The 19,574-nt window shown below is 47.8% G+C and overlaps 1 protein-coding gene across 2 annotated transcripts in view; it reads right to left on the reverse strand.

Annotated features, from left to right (window-relative positions):
• Ttll11 (tubulin tyrosine ligase like 11) overlaps positions 1 to 19,574 on the reverse strand; it is a 230,151-nt gene that overhangs the window by 42,277 nt on the left and 168,300 nt on the right. For both annotated transcript variants that reach the window (XM_029537002.1, XM_021193514.2), the window contains one exon: positions 951 to 1,196. In XM_029537002.1, coding sequence (XP_029392862.1) covers positions 951 to 1,196 — 246 coding nt within the window. The remainder of the gene's footprint in view (positions 1 to 950; positions 1,197 to 19,574) is intronic.

A 19,574-nucleotide genomic window follows, 5' to 3' on the forward strand; every position in this document is an offset into this window, starting at 1 on the left:
CAGACACACTAGAAAAGGGCATAGGACCCCATTACAGATGGTTTTGAGCCATCATGTGGTTGCTGGGAATTGAACTCAGGACCTCTGGAAGAGCAGTTAATGCTCTTAACTGCTGAGCCATCTCTCCAGCCCCCCCCCCCCTTTTTAAATAAAGGTATCCAACTTCAGGTATTGTGTCATAACAACAATAATAAAAATGACTAATTTGGAAGTGCACATTTTATTTTGGTGTGTCTGGGTGTGCGGGGATGGGTGCAAACATCTATGGACATGTGTATGGAGCCTAGAGGCTGATTTTGAGTGTCTCCCTCTACTGTGCTCTACCTTATTTTTGAGACAGGCTCTTCACTGAACCAAGAATACTTTTGCTAGATTAGCTTGCTAGCAAGCTCTGTCTTGCCCTGTTCCCGGTTCCTGGTGCTGGAATTACTATTGCATACTGCCATGTCTGGCTTTTATGTGGGCACTGGGGATGTGAACTACTCAGGTCCTCATGCTTGTGCATAAAGAGTCATCTCCTATTGAGTCATCCCCCTCAGCCCCACAACTGCTTGTTTTTAACAACAAACCTATGGCTTAAGTGTCATGGTCATAGTGTTCATCAACTCATTTGACAAGAGTCTTTAATATGCCAGGATCACAGACACAGACACAGACACACAGACACAGACACACAGACACAGACACACACATACACACAGACACAGACACAGACACACACAGACACACACAGACACACACACACACACACACACACACACACACACACGGATAAAGACTCTCTAGTCTATAAGATCAGTGCCAGCCCTGAGATGAATACAGCCTCAAACAGGGTACTGACTCAATATTATCGTCTCCCAAGAGCAGTCCTGGGCCATATGACCATCCAGAGGAGTGACTGGGCTCCACCCTGTCCAAAACTCAAGCTGGAGGAAGCTGGTCTCACTAACCTTATGAAGGTCCGAAAGCCCGTTGGTCCCAACTTCATGGTCCCCTTGATTCCCAGGAATCGGATGAACAAATTGGCCATTCTGTCCACAAGGCGCAGGTAGTTGAACTGCTTGGCATACTTGGGGAACACCTGCTTGAGGCAAATGGAGGGCAGATGGGCTTCAGGGTTGGGGTCGGAGTCACCACCGGTCAGGTCACAGTTCAGATCTTCCTTTGAAGTGAAAGGCTTTTCCATCTGCTGAGACCTGAAATACACGAGGCACTCATGACTACTGCCTTCCTCCAACGGCTTCCTTCCCTTGGCATGTACAATCCCCCAGGGGACTGTCGTTTGTGTGCTAGAAAACTGACTTCTGAGAAGTGGCCTGTTGAGGCTCACACAGCTTCTGCATAGCCGAGCCAAGGCTTGAACCCAGGGCAGAGCTAGGCCTGGAAACCCTGGCTCCCTCAATTCTGCTAGCCTGGCTTCCAAGATGGGAGAGCTCCTCTTCTCTGCTCCTGATTCAGGGGAGTACTCCATTGTGACCAGCCTGGGTCTGATTTCAAACTCCTACTTATGGGGAGTAATTGAATAATTAAGAAATAGAAAAATCTCATTGAGATTTTTTTGGCAAGGAACCACAGGCACAGTTCAGTGAACAACTTGGGAAGGCACTTCCATTCTCCGGTCTCAGGAACACAGGTGCTTTCCTGTCCTAACTGCTTATTTGGAGCTCATACAGAAACATGAGGAGAGTTTTGTGACTCCTTAGCCTGTGCATTTTATTCTGAAATTATTCTGATAATCAAGAAAATGAACAGCTACAGATTTCCACCTTCCGCCTCTAGCTGGCTATGGTCTCTCCTCCAGCATGACACAGCGCTTTCCCTGACCCACAGATGGTGTGCCCATCTCCTTGATGTGTCACTACCAAATATTGACCCATTACCCAGTTGGGAAAGTTCAGAATAAACACCAACTCTTCCTCTGTCTCCATAGTCAATGCTACCACTCTAGTTCCCAAATCAGATCCATAGGCCGGCCAGTGTTCTCCCATTCTTCCCTGCTTGGACCAGAGCATCATGTGTCTTAGTCACTGTTCTACTGCAGTGCAGAGACACCACGACTACAGCAGCTCTTATAAAGACAAGCACTTAACTGGAGCTGGCTCACAGAGCAGAGGTTTAGTCTATTATCATCATGGTAGGAAGCAAGACAATATGCAGGCGGACATGGTGCTTGAGAGGTAGCTGAGAGTTCTACATCTGGATCTGCAGGCAGCAGGAGGAGCAGGTGGCACTGGGTCTGGCTTGAGCTTGGGAGACTTCCAAGCCCCTCCCCCACCCCTCCACCCCCTGCTGCAGTGACACATCTGGCAAGGCCACACTTCTTAACAGTGCCCCTATGGGCTTATGGGGCCATTTTCATTCAGGCCACCATGCCATATTTCTGACTTTGTCCTCCCCATCCTCCATGAGGGCTCCTGAGTGGCTATCATTTTATTTAATTTCAGTTTTGAGACAAGGTCTCACTGTGTAGCCCTGGCTGGCCCCAAACTTACCACGTAACCCAGGCTGTCCTAGAATTTGCAATTCTTCTGCTGCTTTCTCCCAAGTGCTGGGATTATGGGCATGTGCACCCTGTGTAGCCCCATGGCAACCAGCATCCTTGTTGGACTGCTTCCTCTCTGACTTTGCCTTAGATGCTGGCCTCTTTACAAGGGCTTCATCCTGGCATTCCCGCTTTCTTCCCAGGATTCCTTGTTTCTAGTTCCTTACTGGGTAGGTACTTCCCGGCTTTGAATGTTACCCCTCGACCTTGCTGCCATTGCTCCTGAGTTCCCAGCTCCCTCTCTCACTCACTGCCTCTCTTTCTTTCCTTTCCTGGTTCCCATCCCACCCAGAACTAGGACCAAGATAGCCATCTGCCACCTTCTGTGACCACTCCTAAGACCAAACCTTGAAAACACTGGGCGTGGTTAGTAAATCCCATGAAGATCTGACCCAGGGACATTCAGTGCACATCTCAGGCTGCTAGGCTCTACCCAGACTACTTCTGATGTCTCCCTGGCCACACCGCCGATATTCTTTCACATCCCATTCTTCTCCCTGGATACATCTCTCTGTTCCCTACCTGCTGCCGTGGTTCCCAGGACAGCCCCTCAGAGTTGTGTGAGCTCACTGAAGGCACGAGACACCCCCTGTCTACAGGGTGTGGTGTGTGTTAGGTTCCTGGGTATAGGGAGTGGGGAGGCAGTTTTCATTAAATTTGTTGCACTGTGGGGTGGATTGAATGAAAATGGCTGCCATAGACCCATAGGGAATTGGCACGATTAGGAGGTGTGGCCTTGTTGGAGGAGGTGTGTCAATGGGGGTGGACTTTGAGGCTTCAGAAGCCCAAGCCAGGCCCAGTGTTTCTCTCTCTCTCCGTTCCTGCTGTCTGCAGATCCAGCTGTAGAAGTGGATCCTAACTCTGGACTCAAAGCAAGGACAAGCAGGAGAATAGAACCAGGACACGGTGAAGGAAAATCTCTTTATAGGTCAAAAGCATGGAGGGTCTGGGCTGCAACATGCTTTCTTCTGCGCATATAGACCCGCCTGAGTCCTTGGGAGAGGTGGATATTCCTGGGGTGTGCAGTTTCCCTTCAGCAGAAATGGCTTTGTCACTGTCACCTTGAACTTCAGACAGTAAATAAAAGCCTGGTGGTGATTTTTCACATGAGATGAAGTGTTTTCCCTGAGACAGTGGTAGAAAGAGAAATGATGGGGGAGGGGTGCAAATTGACACTCTTACCAGAAATCAGCCCTTAAATTACTGAACAAGGTCTGTGGCTGACATTAGAAGCTCTCAGGAAGCTTATAAAGGGGAAGGTTGGGAGGTGTGTCCTGTGGCTGCTGGATGCAGGGAACCAGCTCAGAGGAGGACTCAGTCAGCAAGCCTGCCCGCCCAGAGGGAGGCATCTCCTTTGCTGTCCATGTACCTCTGAGGAGGAGCCTGTGGCTGCAGCCTTGCTCCAGATGGGGAGACTGAGACTGAACACAGCAGAACGTTAATCTCTGAGGAAGTCAGGATTATAAATCAGTTCTCTAGCATTCTCTATGTCTTAGTACACCTGTACTCTAAAGCACATTATGGTTCACACAGGGGCCACAGAATTCTGAATACTATTGTTTAATTTTTTAAAAAAGATTTTTTAAAAAAATCCATTGACTTTTTTTTTTAAGTATCATGTAAAAGAAGCTGAGGGTGGGCTTGAACTTCAGATCCTCCTGCCTCTACCTCCCCACTGCTGTGATCACAGGCATGCATTACCACATCCAGGATCAAACTTAGGATCTTCTACACGCTAGGCAGGCTCTCACCAACCGAGCCATATCGCTATCTTGGAGGGAACTTTATGTTTTAGATAATAAAAGTATTTAAAGCTTTTTTGTAGACCTTTGGAGAGAAGTATAAAGGAATCAAAATAGTTCCTAATCCCACAATTTAAAGGTAGACACTAATAAAGTATGGTTGTCTGTATTGAGAGTTAGGGTGACAGGACATGTAGTTTAAACTCTTTTTGCACATCGCAAGCATGTTTCTTATGGACATACACACAGTCTGTAATTTTTTGTTTGTTTGTTTATTTTCTGAGACAGGGTTTCTCTGTGTAGCCCTGGCTATCCTGGAACTCACTCTGTAGACCAGGCTGGGCTGGAACTCAGAAATCCACCTGCCTCTGCCTCCCAAGTGCTGGGATTAAGGGCATGTGCCACCACTGCCCGGCCACATAGTCTGTATTAAGCGAGACTATAATAGTTAATAGTTCCTCCTCGGTTAAAGATTTAGTGGTCACATGACTTGCTCTCTGCCTAGCAGAGCCAAGCATCCAGCCTCCGCCCTGGGTGATGTGCCTCCTCTCCCAAGTGCCAGATGCCACGCTGTGCTAGTTCTAAGTGGCTTTGGACATCATTCCATCCAGGAGTACTTTTTGTTGTGCTTGTGTGGAGCATACATAGGCTCCACACAAGCTGTTCAAAGCACCACATGCCAGGTGGAAGCCTTCGCTTGACCTGGTGTGATGATGCAGATCTCACCGTCTCTTCCCAGCACGCTCAGGCTACACAGGTCTTCCCCATGTGACTTTGGAGGACCAAGATGTCCCCTTCCAGAGACAGCTCTGTGGTGTCCCGCCTCTCGCCCTTCCCAGCATCTGCCTTTCACCAGTCCTCAAAGGTGCTATGTGCCTCCGGATGGCTGACAACTTATGTCCCTTCCCAGACTGGAACTTCAGCTTCTGAGGGGAGTGGTTTTCCTCACCTGGGACCCACTAAAGATGCAGCTGATATATAAGAGGAAATAAAAAGATGAGCAATGGCGTCTTTGCTGGAGATAATTGCAATTATCACACCGAGACCCAAGTCATCACAGATACCGTAAAATCCTGTTTTTACTTAATAGGGTTTTAATGGAAATGTGAGGCTTTTGGAATAAAAGTGACTGGTAAAGAAAACATAAATCAAGCTTACTAGTCCTTTGGGATCGTTTCTGGAAAAAAATATGAATTTGGTATATCCCCAATTCATTAAAACAGGAGAAAGAATCCTAGAATGTTTTATCTATTATCATTTTTCAAAGTGGAATTCATTTTCATTAAAACTCTTATGAGAAACCACCCATCTCTATTTTGTCTGGAGACCTGACTGCTAAAAAAAATCACCACTAATGACCAGGGAGCCTTCTACATTTCAATAATTGAGCTAACCAATTTACCTCAGTAATCCTATTTGTTTCTAATAACAGGTCTCTCAAGTAGGTGGGAACTCCCCCACCTTCCCCCTACACACACACACACACACACACACACACACACACACACACACACACACACACGGCAGCCAGGTGACACTTGTGCAAGTCACTAGATCAGCTGAGGGATTAGCACTGACCGTGGGGCTGCCTCTCCCAGGCCCAAGCTGAACTCACTCTATAGCCCTTATGCTCATTGGATTTAAATCAAACCAGGGACTTTCCCCCTTCTGTATAAGCCATACACAGTCCTGGAGATTAACAAAGTGGGGAGATATATACGGCAAGATCAAATCCTAGTTTTACAGGAGTTACACAGATTCTCCCCAGAGGAATAATTCCCATCTCTTGTTAAGTACACCTTCAATCAGTTTCCATTTTTGAGGATTTCCTACACACTGCTGTATCCTAGGTGCCTCGGATGTACAGGTGGGGTGCACAGAGTTCCTGCTGCCAGAGGCATGTGTCTGAATTGGGACAGGGAGAGAGTGGTCTGTACATGAATTGAACCACACTGCTAATGTCAGGTCCAGTCCAGTCCAGTCATGTCGTGAATCCTTAGGCAACGTGGGTTCTGACTTCTAAAGACATTTGTTGGATTTAGGAGTGTAGGAGAACTTGCGAGGTTTCAATGTAAGGGAGGTCGGATCAGAACTGGCTACAGTGAAGACATCCAGTTGTTAGTACACATTATTGATAGAGAAAGAGAACAGAAAACTTCTGGAATAGTCTAGGATTCCAGGGAGTCCAACCTTTTGGCTTCTCAGAGCCACATGGGATAAGGAGGAATTGTCTTAGGGCACACATTAAATCTAAGTTGCTCATCTATGGCTCATCTAGGTTTTGAGTACATACATATGCTTAATTTTTGTCACTTTGTTACTTTTGTGACAGGATGTTACATCTATAAAGTTCATGCTTGAGACTCACATAATAGAGTAACACAAAGATGAAGATAACCTCATGATGTCTTAAGTAAATTTACAGTTCTGTGTTGGCCACATCCATAGCCATTCTGGGCTTCATGAAACCCTTAGGCCATGAGTTGGATAGCCCTGATACATCAGCCTTCCTGAAAGTGGGGTCCTTGGACTTGCTGCATCCATGTCTCCTGGAACATGATGGGAATGCACACTCATGGATGCTAGCCCTGCCCTAGAAGCTTTGCATGGGCTGGACCAATACTCTGGGAGGTTCAGACTCAGGGCAGAGTCTGAGACTCTATCTAGACAGCAGAAGATGAGGTCTATCTAAACCAGGACCACTGGATAAGCATGGGACCAAGTAACTACTGCCGGGGATCCTTAGGTAGACACTGTTTGAAAATGGAGGAAAGGAGGCAGAGAACAGCCAGGTCACATGCTCTTGGCAAAGCTGTGGCCAGTCAGGATGCCCTGGGCATGGGGGTCTTACAGGACAGAGGGCTGTGAGCAGGTCTCTTTCCCTGCTGTTTGACATGGCCCCTCCATCACTAGGTTTCAAATGCACACATAGTACACCACTGCTCAATGGAGAAATGCTAACCACGCACCACAGAGTGCCTTAAATTAGGACTGCAGCTAATTTAAAGTGTCTCAGGATGAAGTTGCTAAAAATAAATGTAACTATCAGAAAGCCTAGCTCTGTCACTTGACAAATCTCTGCCATGACAGAGCCCCATTTTCTTGATGGGTGATATGATGCAATTTGAAGAAAAGGCACAGATGAACCAGGCAGACCAGGCAGGCCCTCCCAAGTGATGAGGACATAAATTAGGGAAGCTTCTGCTTGATACATTCAAGTCCACTTGATCCAGAGCCAGAGCCAGAGCCAGAGCCAGAGCCAGAGCCAGAGCCAGAGCCAGAGCCAGAGCCAGAGCCAGAGCCAGAGCCAGAGNCAGAGCCAGAGCCAGAGCCAGAGCCAGAGCCAGAGCCAGAGCCAGAGCCAGAGCCAGAGCCAGAGCCAGAGCCAGAGCCAGAGCCAGAGCCAGAGCATGTGTATACAAGTGTGCAAAACTAGATTCCATATGAGAGAACACAGGACATTTTAGGCTCCATTTTAGCTAAGAAGGAAATGTGTTCAGAAAAGCCAACTACTTTGCAAAAGTCTCTCAGTTATTAAATTTGAGCCCAAAGTTGTTTAGGTTCAAAACTGGCACATTCCCCTCACTTTCTCAGTTTGTCATTGCTCAGTTCTACACATATCCTCCTCCCTAATAGTTATGGAGAGAAATTCTTATGGGGTAAGAAAGGCTTAAAGAGATGGGGGTAGGCACAGTCTATGCCAGCAAAAATGGGGCTATTGGTTAAGGTCTAAATTCAACCGTTCTGTGAGGCACCAAGATAAACTATCAGCTTCCCTGTGACTTAAGTGTAACTTCTGGGTGAACTATTGAGGCTTCTCTGTGACTTAAGGGTGATTTCTGGGAGCGTCAATTGCTCGGCTGGATGTAGTTGCTCCATTTTGTTTGCCAAACAGATCAGCATGTTACTTTTCCATCCAGAGCTCTTGTAACTCATGACACAGGATGCTTGTGGAATGCAAAGCATCGAGAAAGCCAGAGGCAACAACCCCATCTCTGCCCCTGCTGGGGATGCTCCGTGGAGCCGTGACCTGAACTGGCTGCTTGAGCATTTTCTCGCTTGGCCAGACAATGAATCGGCAGAAGGACAAACTCTAGGACACAGTATTATGGCCGCTTCCCCAGACCTGAAGGCAAGTCTTTTCAGAGCTGGAGAGTCCTTTAGGGGTCGCCGGGCCCAGCCCTCTCGTTTTCAGTTTCCAGATGAAGGATCTGACAGCTCATTTTCTACCAGCTTCCCAATGAGCTTCTTTGTTGGCAGAGTACTCTCCATGTCATGTGTCTTCCCTCTTGTCCCTCTTCCTGACTATATTGCGGCACAGTCAATAGATGAAATGTTCCATGCACAGTGCTCAGGGAGCCCCACTACTGTGGTTCCTCGCTGGAGGGACATGGGGCCCGGTGACCTGGATGGTTTAGGGTACCGATGTGGAGACTGGTAAATCAAGGAATAGTTGCATCATCTCTGCTGCTTAAAGCCATGTGACCTTAGGCAAGTCATGTAACCTCAAATCCTCATGTAAAATAGAATAACAGTCTCTAACCCACAGGACTGATGTAAGTAGCAGTAATCAGAAAGACTGGAGCAGGTGCCTAGCACAGTGCTTCGATACCAGTCGGCTACATCTAACACCATCACCTGGTGTTTCTTCATCTCAAAAAACTCCCCATCTAGTCACCAGCCAACCCTGGAGAGGCACATGGTCACCAGGGAGATGCCAGCGAGATTAGGGCTCCTCCTCCATTCCCGCATCACATAACTGGACACAGACACAGGATTGGCCCCCACCGCTCCAGCCACTGGGAGAGTCTCATATTCGATTGCTTAGATCAGTGGAACCTGTCCTCTTATCCTGGCCTAGGCCATGTTCCACGGGGCCTCAGTGAATGACTAAGCACACCTTACCTTATGTTTCAGTTTTGGCACAGGATTACTGCCATTCTAAAAGTCTCGTCCTGATGGAAGCATTGCTCCGCCCTCACCCCGCACAGCATAGAAACACGGGGCTTAGAGGACACCAGCAATGATTTGCCTCATTTTGTTTCTGAAATAACTTAGGGAAGATGCCAAGTCTTTGCTTGAGGGGAGACATCTAGTGAGAGGCAGAGGCAAGGCCCAGTCTCCAGGATCCCTTGTTCAGTGTCTTTAAATGAACTACGGGGTGGGGGATACATCCAATTGACCTCAAACACCTTGAAGGCCAGAATTCCAAGTGAAGTCTGGGTTCTTTGGGTCTGAGGGAAGGCAATGCTTCCCAGGCTTCACTCTTCTCTGGAACCCAGAGAAAGTTCCTCAGAGTCTCAGTGTCCTGTCCTGAGTCACGCTGGGTCTCATGTCGTCTGCTCACTGCCTGCCTCCCCTTCTACACCTACGTTCCCTCCCTTGGCAAATGGTTTCCCCAGTCACACCTGTGTCCAGCTTTTTTATAACGCTTTCCACAACGTTTGGGGACAAAATGGTCATTTCTTCATCCATAACCTTCCTGACTTGTACATCCACATCCTCTTTCATGTTGTCATAGTCCGTTTTGTTCTTTGAAACAGTGTTTCTCTGTATTGCTCTGGCTGTCCTGAATCTCAGTCTATAGATTAGGCTGGCCTCAAACTCAAAGCTTGTGCCACTGTGCCTTACTCATAATCATATTCTTGATCACTACCAACACTGTTAACTTCATTACTACATAACCATCTTCTTCTTCTTCATCATCACTGCCATTGTCACTGTCATTATCACCATCATCACCATTGTCATCATCTCCATTACCATCACCATATTCATCACCATCATCATGATCATGGCCACCACCATCATCACATCATCTTCCTCATTAGCATCATTGCATCACCTTTACAATCACCTTCATATTCACTACCATTGACTGTCATGATCCTCGTTTACCATCACCATCATCATCATCTTCATTACCACCATTAAGATCATAAGTAACCATCACCATCATTTCATCATCATTATTATTGTCGCCACCATCATCATGATCACAGTCATTTTCGTCACCACCACCATCATTATCATCATCTTCTTCACAGTCATCGCCATCATCATCATCATCATCACCACGATCATCTCCATCACCGTCATTGTCAATATTAATGCTATCATCATTATTATTGTCATGAGATTCACTTAGAACTTACTCTTTGACATACAGGATGCAAAAAAACCCAAAAACCAAAAACCAAAACCAAAACAAAAACAAAAACAAAGAAACCCCCACAGTATACTTGATTTTTTTCTTCAAAAAATTTATCATGCTTAAATTATTATTTTTTCTAAATGTCCATGGAGTACCTGTTTGGTTTTTTTTTTTTTTCCTGAAAAATTCCAGAAGGGCAGACCCTATAGTGTCTCAATCACACACAGCCTCACTGTGCACATATCTTGCAGTGAGTATAGTCACTATGTGAGCGAGTTCTCCTAACACTCGAATTAACTAAACACAATGACTCCCCTGAGTTTATATCTGGCGACCCTGAGTCTTAAGGAGGGAGAACTACCCTCAGTGAGGAGGCAGGGATTGGAACTCTGTGTCATACTCCATATCCCCAAGTCCTACACGCCTCTGCCTCTGAGTGCCAGACTGAACCTCTTCTTCCTTTTCTCTCTCAGTCACTGAAAGCTACTGCACACATTCCAGGAGAGCAGAAACTTCCTCGCGGCTTCCGAGAGACTGTGTGACAATTGTAATCAACGGTTGTATTAGCCCGCTTCGCCCGCCACCTCCAGAATTAGCAGAAAAGGCCGACTTGAGCTTTCACTGTGCAGCTCTGCTAATGAAGGGATCCTCGTAATTACACACTCAGCGCAAGGCTGAAACACAAAACATTGTAGTATTTAAACACAGTTCTGCATGAAAGCCCAGGCAGCATGGGTGCGGGGTGGATGGGGACAGCCGTGTGTAGATGGCACTCGGTGGAGACTGCCTTCTTTTTGTCATCCAAGGTCACCCAAGCCCATTCACCGTCTGCAGAAGTCCTAGTTCTCTTTTGACTGCTGTGTATTCTGGGAGTCCTGATTTGGTGATTTCATACGACTCTACCAGGCCAGAGAGCGGCTCAGCAGACTCCCAGTCAACTCCATTCACTGGCTGACTTGCCTGAAGCATCTTTCAATCTCGTGGTAGCAGTACTCCTGCCTCAACCCTGAAGGAAGGACAGGTGTTGAATCCCAAACCACCTATCCTCGGTGACACAGGGGTCACAGCATTTGCACCCCATTTCTCTGGTGAGTCACTACTCAGTAGAATCCTGTGTGAGGGGGACATTATGGATGAACCATTCTCAGGCAAGGACAGCCTGTGCCTGTGTTTGCATTGGTCTCGTGGTAGTAGACCAGCAATTCCACTATATGCTAAGTGTCAGTCTTGTGGCTTCCAGATCCACACCTCATGCCCAGGATGGATGCAGGCGCCTGGGTCTGGGAGGCTGATGCCCTGTGTTCCTTTCATCCCTAGGTAGGTTCTGATCCTGTTGGTCCTTTACAGCTCACCTTAGAGGCCAGCCACAATCTCTTTCCCTCCCTCCCTCCCTCCCTCCCTCCCTCCCTCCCACCCAGAAGTATGCATTTCCCATGGTACTTCTTAGTGGAAGTATATCATGAGCTTGCGTTATGGCCATTTCTCCTGAAAGACTGTTGGAAATGAACTGATTTGTGTTCCCCTTGTCTCTTACATTTCACACATGTTGTGAGGAAGGCCTGCTGGTAAATGACTGCACATGCAATGTGCTCTTAAGCTCAAATAGTGGGAAGAACGGCATGGCGTTTGCTGGATGTCCTCTTCAGGGAAGCACTCGGCTCTCTTGAGAACAAGGCTATGAGAATAACTCATGACAACAAGAGTAACTTCATCCTGGATCTGTCTGGTTCCGACTGAATGGGCATCAGGAAACTGTCTTATTGCTGAGACTCAGTTTCCCTTTGGTGAAAGGGAGAGGACAGTACAGTCTGGCTCCCAGAGCTGTGGAGGGGCTCAGTGGGAGCACAAAAGCAAGGGGGCCAGCATCCTGGTTGAAGCATAGTGAGTGAAAAGCTGCTGCCACTTGTGGGATGTGTGTGTGTGTGTGTGTGTGTGTGTGTGTGTGTATGTGTGTGTGCGTGTGTGCATGCGTGCGTGTGTGTACGCAGGTATGCAGATGCATGTGTACATGTGAATATGTATGAATGATAGAAAGAAATATAGGTTCATAGATAGGTAAACAATTTTGTTATTTAGCTTAAGATGGCCTTGAACTCTAGATCGCCCTATTCTCAGCCTCCAAAGTGCTGGGACTACAGGCATGTGCTACTGTGCCCCACTAGACACATATTTATCAAGTACCCGCTCTGAAGTGAGGGACATAGGTCAGTTTAAGACCACCTTCTCCAGGAAAGCCGACCTCCTCCTCCACTCTACAATCTCATTTTCCTTAAAGAACTCTAGCCTAACAAAATTAGTTGTTTTTTTCTAAATCAGCTCGTAAATTAAGCATGCATATTAGCCTGACTTTTTACTTTATGTGATTTTGAATTCCCCTAACATATAGTTGTTGTCAGAATCTATTAAAGTATTTAATTTCTCTTGTCACCACTCAATTCCCTGAGCAGACACCCAGACAGTGTGCTGTGGTGTTTCTCACAGAAGCACTGAATGTTTAGTTATGGTGGTACAGTTTTTAGATGATGTCTCCCCGATGGGTCTAGAGGCTCTGGAGAGATGGCATCAAGTTCAAGCCTAAGGTTGCACCAAGGCAGTAGACGGGTTAAAAGCTGTAGGCATCTCGGGATCAAGCAGGCCTGCCTGTCATTCAGTGAGTGTCCTCAGGAAGGGCCTTAGCCTCTCCAGGCATCAGTTTTCTCATCTGCTAAGTGTGACGGTGCCAAGGTGATGGGGTTCATCCATTCCGAGTGGAATATCAAATGTAGAGAACCTGAGAGAATGCCAAACACGTCCTCAATACAAGACAGCTTAGCTTACATAAGGATATGGAGACCAGGGTCTAGAAGTTCTGTCTGTCTGTCTGTCTGTCTGTCTCTCTCTCTCTCTCTCTCTTTCTCTCTCTCACACACACACACACATACACACACACACACACACACACACACACACAAACTGCACACACATGCGTCTTCAAGTGGCTGATTTGCAAAGATTGTAACTTGACTGTTTTTGTTTTCTTTGTGTGTGGGAAGGTCACAGCACACATGAAGGCCAGAAGCCAGAGATCAATCTGTAGGAGCTGGTTAGCTACCTTTTTTCTTTTCTTTTCTTTTTTCTTTCTTCTTTCTTTCTTTCTTTCTTTCTTTCTTTCTTTCTTTCTTTCTAACACGTTTAAATGTCATGTGCACGGGTGTTTTGCCTGCAGGCATGTCTGTGTACGGTGCCCGAGGAAGCTGGAAGAGTCTGTAAGAGCCCCTGACATTACAGTTATATACAGTCGTGAGCGTCCACATGCCTGCCAGGGAGCCAACCCAAGACCTCTGGAAGAACAACCAGTGCTCTTCCTGCTAAGCCATCTCCCTAGCCCTCCCCACTCTTTCTCCTCAGACATGATCTCTCACTGGCCTTAACTGACTAGGTAGGGAGTCACCTATCTCTACCTCTGTGACATAGAAATCATAGGCACGTATCAGTGAATGCAACTGTTTATGTAAGCACTCTCGCTCGCACTCGGGTCTTCACGCTTGTATAGGGAGCATTGTACCAATGAAGCTATCTCCCCAGGCCCTTTGACATCTTCCTAACACCCATTCTTTCAGTAAATTAATATTTACTGGATTTGGTGAGTAGTCAAAGGTTCCCATGCCAACAGGAATATGGTGTGGACCTCCTTCCCCAATGTCAGGGGACAAAGTGTTCACCATGAGGTGTCATTACTAACAAGCAGGCATTGGAGTCAGAGCTCGCTCGCCTCTTTCTTGGTTGTCATAGCAACAACTAGCAACCTACCCTCACCCTGCCAAACACACATGCCCACATGCTGTAGGGTGGGATGTGTAGAAAGTGGTAGTTCAGGGACAACTTCCTGTCCTTGGAACTCCACTGTGTTCAGATGAGACACACCGTCAAAACGAAATCAGCGAAGGTGTGCCTTTTGTCAGGAGGAGGAGTTACAGCTTTGACTGTGCAGACAGAGAGAGAGAGAGAGAGAGAGAGAGAGAGAGAGAGAGAGAGAGAGAGAGAGACTTGTATACCTTCCCTGGGTCTCTCCTGCCTTGCTCAGCATTTGAGGAACCTGGGCCAAAGCTGATGTTCGCTGCCCCAGGTTCAGAGCACAGCTTCACATCCCTGATTAAATAATGAGTTTGTAGCTAGCACGGTTTCACCTTTCAAGCCTGCTCTCTGCCCCATTGCCCCATTGCTGTAGACAGCACAGGAGTCTGCCTAAACAGGTTTAATTTTCTTCCTCTCAGTCTTTGGCTTCGTGTAGCGTTTAAAAGTCACCTTCTAAGCCTCACACCTGCCAGAAAAATCCACAGATGTCCCACCTGCGTGCCGGTGCGTCCAGTGCTCCAAGCTGAACACAGTTTGTTTCCCAGAACCTGCAGCTCGATATTTTCTTGTTTTTTGGCAACTTCTCTTGAGCAGTTGGCCAAGCCTCAGAAACACTTCTTCCTTGTCCTCACCCTGGTCTCTGGGGAACAGCTTCAGAGGCGGCCCCGCCCTCTTCCATTTGAAGACCCTGAGTCTGGAGAGTCCCAGAGGTTGGGAAGCACTGTGAGAGGTGGTCAGGGCTGTGAGGCCAGGATGCTTCGGCTCTGCCTGAATGCACTCCTACAGCCAGAGCACATTGGCCATGGCCACAACCCTTGGAGGTCACCTGTCTTCTTCCCAGGATTCCCAGCTTTCAGATGTGACACTGCCTAGGAGACCAGGGGGACACAGTTTGCCCGAAGGTAGTCAAGAACGGGACTAATCATGAGTACAGATCTGCTTGACTCCAGGAGTCCTCTGGGGAAGGATCTCCCTGCTACATAGCCCAGGCTGGGCTTCAATGTACAATCCTTTGCCTCTTGAGAGCTGGGATTACACATGTGCACCAACATGCCTGGTTTCAGCATGGGTATGTTAAGGCCAGAGTGGTTGGCCTCTTTTCTCCTGTCTATATGTTGTCTCCATGATACTAGAGCTAGGAGCATCTGATGAGATGAGTTAGTACCTGACTGGGGCTTCATAGAGAGTTCAGCCAACTTGGATTCCACTCCACAATATGGGATGTTTTTATTCCTCTCCCTCCTCTCCTCCTCCCTTTCTTCTCCTCTTCTTCTTTGAGAATGACATGCATATCATGTCATTGTACTCAAATCCATCCCTTCCCCCTCCTTCCCCGGCTCCCCTACTCTTCCTTCCCACCCCACCCCGCTAGTTTCTCTGAATTTCGAGTGGTCCTTTTATAAACCTCCGAGTCCACTCAGTGGTGTCTATGTGCACATGGGTGTGGGCACGTCTACTGGAGCATGGGTGTCTCCCAGGGGCTGCATTGCTAAAGTTCAGATGTGCGACTGCCCCACTGTAGCCAGCAAACACTATTTCACTGTAGTCACCCACTACCTCCGCCTGTTACAATCGCTCTGCCCTACTCCTTGATAATCTTGTAGCCCTGAGAGGAGGAATATGAGCCACATGTCCCATTTAGAGCTGAATAACCCATAGACACGTTGACCAGCTGCAGAGAGACCATATCTTGCTATATGATCTTGGCAAGATGTCCTCGAAGAAACTACTAGTTAAGGGCTACAGGACTGTAGTAGGCTGAGCTGTGCCTCACCTTCCAGACATTTCCAGGTTCTAATCCCCAAGACCACGACTATCCAGGCCCTTATAAGGGCAATCTTGGCAGGAAAAAAACAAAAAACAAAAACAAGTTAAAAGCTTTGAGAGCATCTGGATTTAGAGGGCCCTAAATCTAGTGACAGGTGTCCTGATGTATAGATTGGCATAATGGGGACACACATAAACAGGACTGGGGTGATATTACCAAGAAACAAAACAGAGCCATCCAAAGCTGCTTCTCTCCACATGATCAGAAAGAACTGTGGCCACATAATTTGCACTCTGGGTCCAGACATACATTTTTGTGACCTTGTGACCCCCTGCCCCATCACCTCTCATCTGTTGGTGACCGGGAGGCAGCTCTTAGAAGTGACCAGCAGGCCTCAGTACCCTCCTCTCTGGAATGGATGGTCATAGAGGATTATTCTGCAATAATGTAGAAACAGTTTCAACAGGGCCTGGTGCACAGTGAGCCCTGCATGAAAGTCAGGTGCACAGAACTATTCTAGAACATTCCCAGACAATACCTTGGAAACAACTTCCCCAAGGCACACCTGCTAGCTGCTGCCACCGCCACCGCCGCCGCCTCCATTCACAGACTGGTAAACTGTTTAACTTCAGATCCTGAGCAATGGAGGGTGGCACATGCCCTGCAAGCCAGGGACAAGCGGACAGCCCAGAGCTGTTTGTGTCCTTGCAAGGCTGGTGACTAAGTGCTGGCCCATCTCCAGCCCGAGATGATGAGCCTGTCACAGTGGATTTCACAAAACATCTGTTCTCAGGAACAAGCTGGTCGTCTCAGGCCAGCTCTAGAGAAAACAGTATGTTTTTCCTACACACAGGCTTGACGCGTTCACTGAAGTCCAACGTTTCTACAAGTGACCCACTTCTTCAGTGGCTGGAGCCCATCAAAATCTTTGCAAGCACTGAGGACACACAGACAGTCTAGGAAGTTTCCTTTGTTGCCACAGACCTGAGACCTGAGAAAACACTGACTGTGGCTTACAGGAACGCGGTTGGGGGAACACTGTTAGCACTATCTCTAAAACTGGTTCCTCTAACAGCTGTGCCTGATTCCACAAGGGAGTCAGGACTGTGGGCTTCATGCATATGGATGGCAGGCATGGCTGAATGATAACCTGCAATTTCTCTGCCAGTGCTAATCGACTTTGGTTGGTTACTGAGCATCTGACTAGGCTACACTATGCCAGTGCACACACCGGTGATCCCCAGGATCTGAACGGAGCTTTGCTGGATTTGATTCAATTCCAGCTTGCATAAAGTAGATAAAGTAGAGTGTCCCACGTGAGATGGGCAGACCATGCCTTGGCATGAGACAGAGAGAAGACCAGAAGGAAGATACAAACAGAGAAAACTGAACACTGTTGTCATGGTCTGAGATGTAGAGGAGTGGCCTGGACCCAGGAGCAGAGACTCCCAGGGATGGGACAGGGCATAAGAAGAGGGGTCCTCTGGGCCTTGGGCACTGGGTCTGGCCCAGCATCTGTTATCTTCCCAGGGCAGTTTACTTGTACCGTGGCAGCTGTGTGCTATGCCCTTTGGGAGTCAGGCCTCAACTGCATGGGAATCAAGGGTCCTGAAATGGGTCCTGCTTTACCCAGGTCCCCTGCTGACTTGTGGCTGTCGTGGCTGTGAGCCATCAGTCCCTCTCCATTTGTGTCACCAGGAGACCACTGTCCTGTATCTCTGCTCTCATTTCCCTCTCCAGTTCTTAGTATCCTGTGTTCTACCTGGACCCCTGTATCTTTCTCTTCCTGGGCAGTCTGATGCTGTGATACCTACAAGCATGGGGAAGGGGTCAGACCTATCCTGGCTGACAGGTAAGATTCCCAAGGTCAGCTATGAATGGTGCAGAGGGATGTGCGTACAATATAACATTTGACACCCTGAAGTCTGCTCTCCATGGCACGGGGTTGGGGGTGGGGCGCTCTGGGCACAGGGAGTTCCACGTTCAACACTCTTGTTCTGTATGCAGACAAGGACTGAACTTTGGAGAAGGAACTTGACTTGTCCAAGGTGGCTTGGCATATAGGTTTCAGGGCTGTGACAGCATCCTCAGCTCTCCCATGGGCCACACTCAGCTCTTCGCAGACAGCATCTGGTTTGAGGTCATCTCTAGCCCTCAGGATGGAGCAAGGGGCTCAGTCTAGGACAGTGGCTTGGTACACACTCCTTAGGCCTGATATGTGCTTATCTCTTTGCAAATATATACATATTTCAGACACGAACACACTTCTGGAACACAGAGGGATAATTTCAGGACTCTGCAGATCTGCTCTGAGCCTTTTCTGCCTGTAACATGAAGTAGATGTGGAAACATTATACAACAGCTAGAGATGCCTTGTCGTGTTGCCATGCTAATTTTCTTCCTGCCTATCTGTGACTCTGTGCTCACACAATGACAGCTAATGTCATCAGCCATGGCCTGCAGGCCCTGCCTTGGGGGCTTTGTATATGGTCCTACCAAGTCCTACACCAACCTTGTCAGTCAGGGATTACCAGTCCCTCTCTATGGGTGGCAACTAAGGTGGGGGGGGGAATTTAAAGGTTAGCCCAAGGTCACACAGCTAATGAGCGCTGGGGCAGGCCGTGTCTACCTAAGCCCAGCTATGCCGGCATGGGAATAGCAAATTAACTGACCAATGGCAAAGGGTTTGCTCTGTCCTAGGCATCGAAGTGTGGAGGATGTCTTTAGTCTTCTCCCTGGCCCCATGACTCTACCGGTAAGGACAAACAGGCTTAGAGAGGCAAGGTGAATTTTCCAGGCGCCCCACACCCAGCTAGAGAGAGACAGAGCCCAGAGTAAGAGGCAAGGCGGGTGAAAGCAGCTTCGGGAGATACTCCGAATGCCTGACTCTGAGAAAACTGCTTAGGAAACTTTTAATTTTTCTCAGCAGACAAAGGTGCTTGCTGCCAAGCCTAACAACCTGAGTTCTAGTCCCAGGATCCACATGGGGAAAGGAGAGAAGCAGTTAACACAAGTTGTCCTCTCGGCTTCACACATAACACCCTCCCCACCATACACACACACACATACACACACACACACACACACACACACACACACAAAGTAAGCAGATGAAATTTTAATTTGCATTTTTTTTAAAGAAGGGGCTATTTGTTTGTTTGTTTGTTTGAATTTGTAAACCAAGGCCAAGGAGTGCAGCTTAGCACCAGGGTGCTTTGCGGAACATGAGTGAGATCCTGGCTTCAATCCCCAGGACCTCAACAGTAAATTAACATTTGACGCACTCTGCATGACAGAGAACGTCCTTTTTTGACTCATTTAAATTAAATTTTGCCAAATTTGGTAATGTCCGAGAGGTTCTTTGCCGTGTAGCCATCAGTACCACCGACCTCCAGAGACTTTCCTCTTTCAAAACAGAGACACGCCGGGCAGTGGTGGCGCATGCCTTTAATCCCAGCACTCAGGAGGCAGAGGCAGGTGGATTTCTGAGTTTGAGGCCAGCCTGGTCTACAAAGTGAGTTCCAGGACAGCCAG

The sequence above is a fragment of the Mus pahari genome, chromosome 3, assembly GCF_900095145.1.
Source record: "Mus pahari chromosome 3, PAHARI_EIJ_v1.1, whole genome shotgun sequence".
Taxonomy (NCBI): Eukaryota; Metazoa; Chordata; class Mammalia; order Rodentia; family Muridae; genus Mus; species Mus pahari.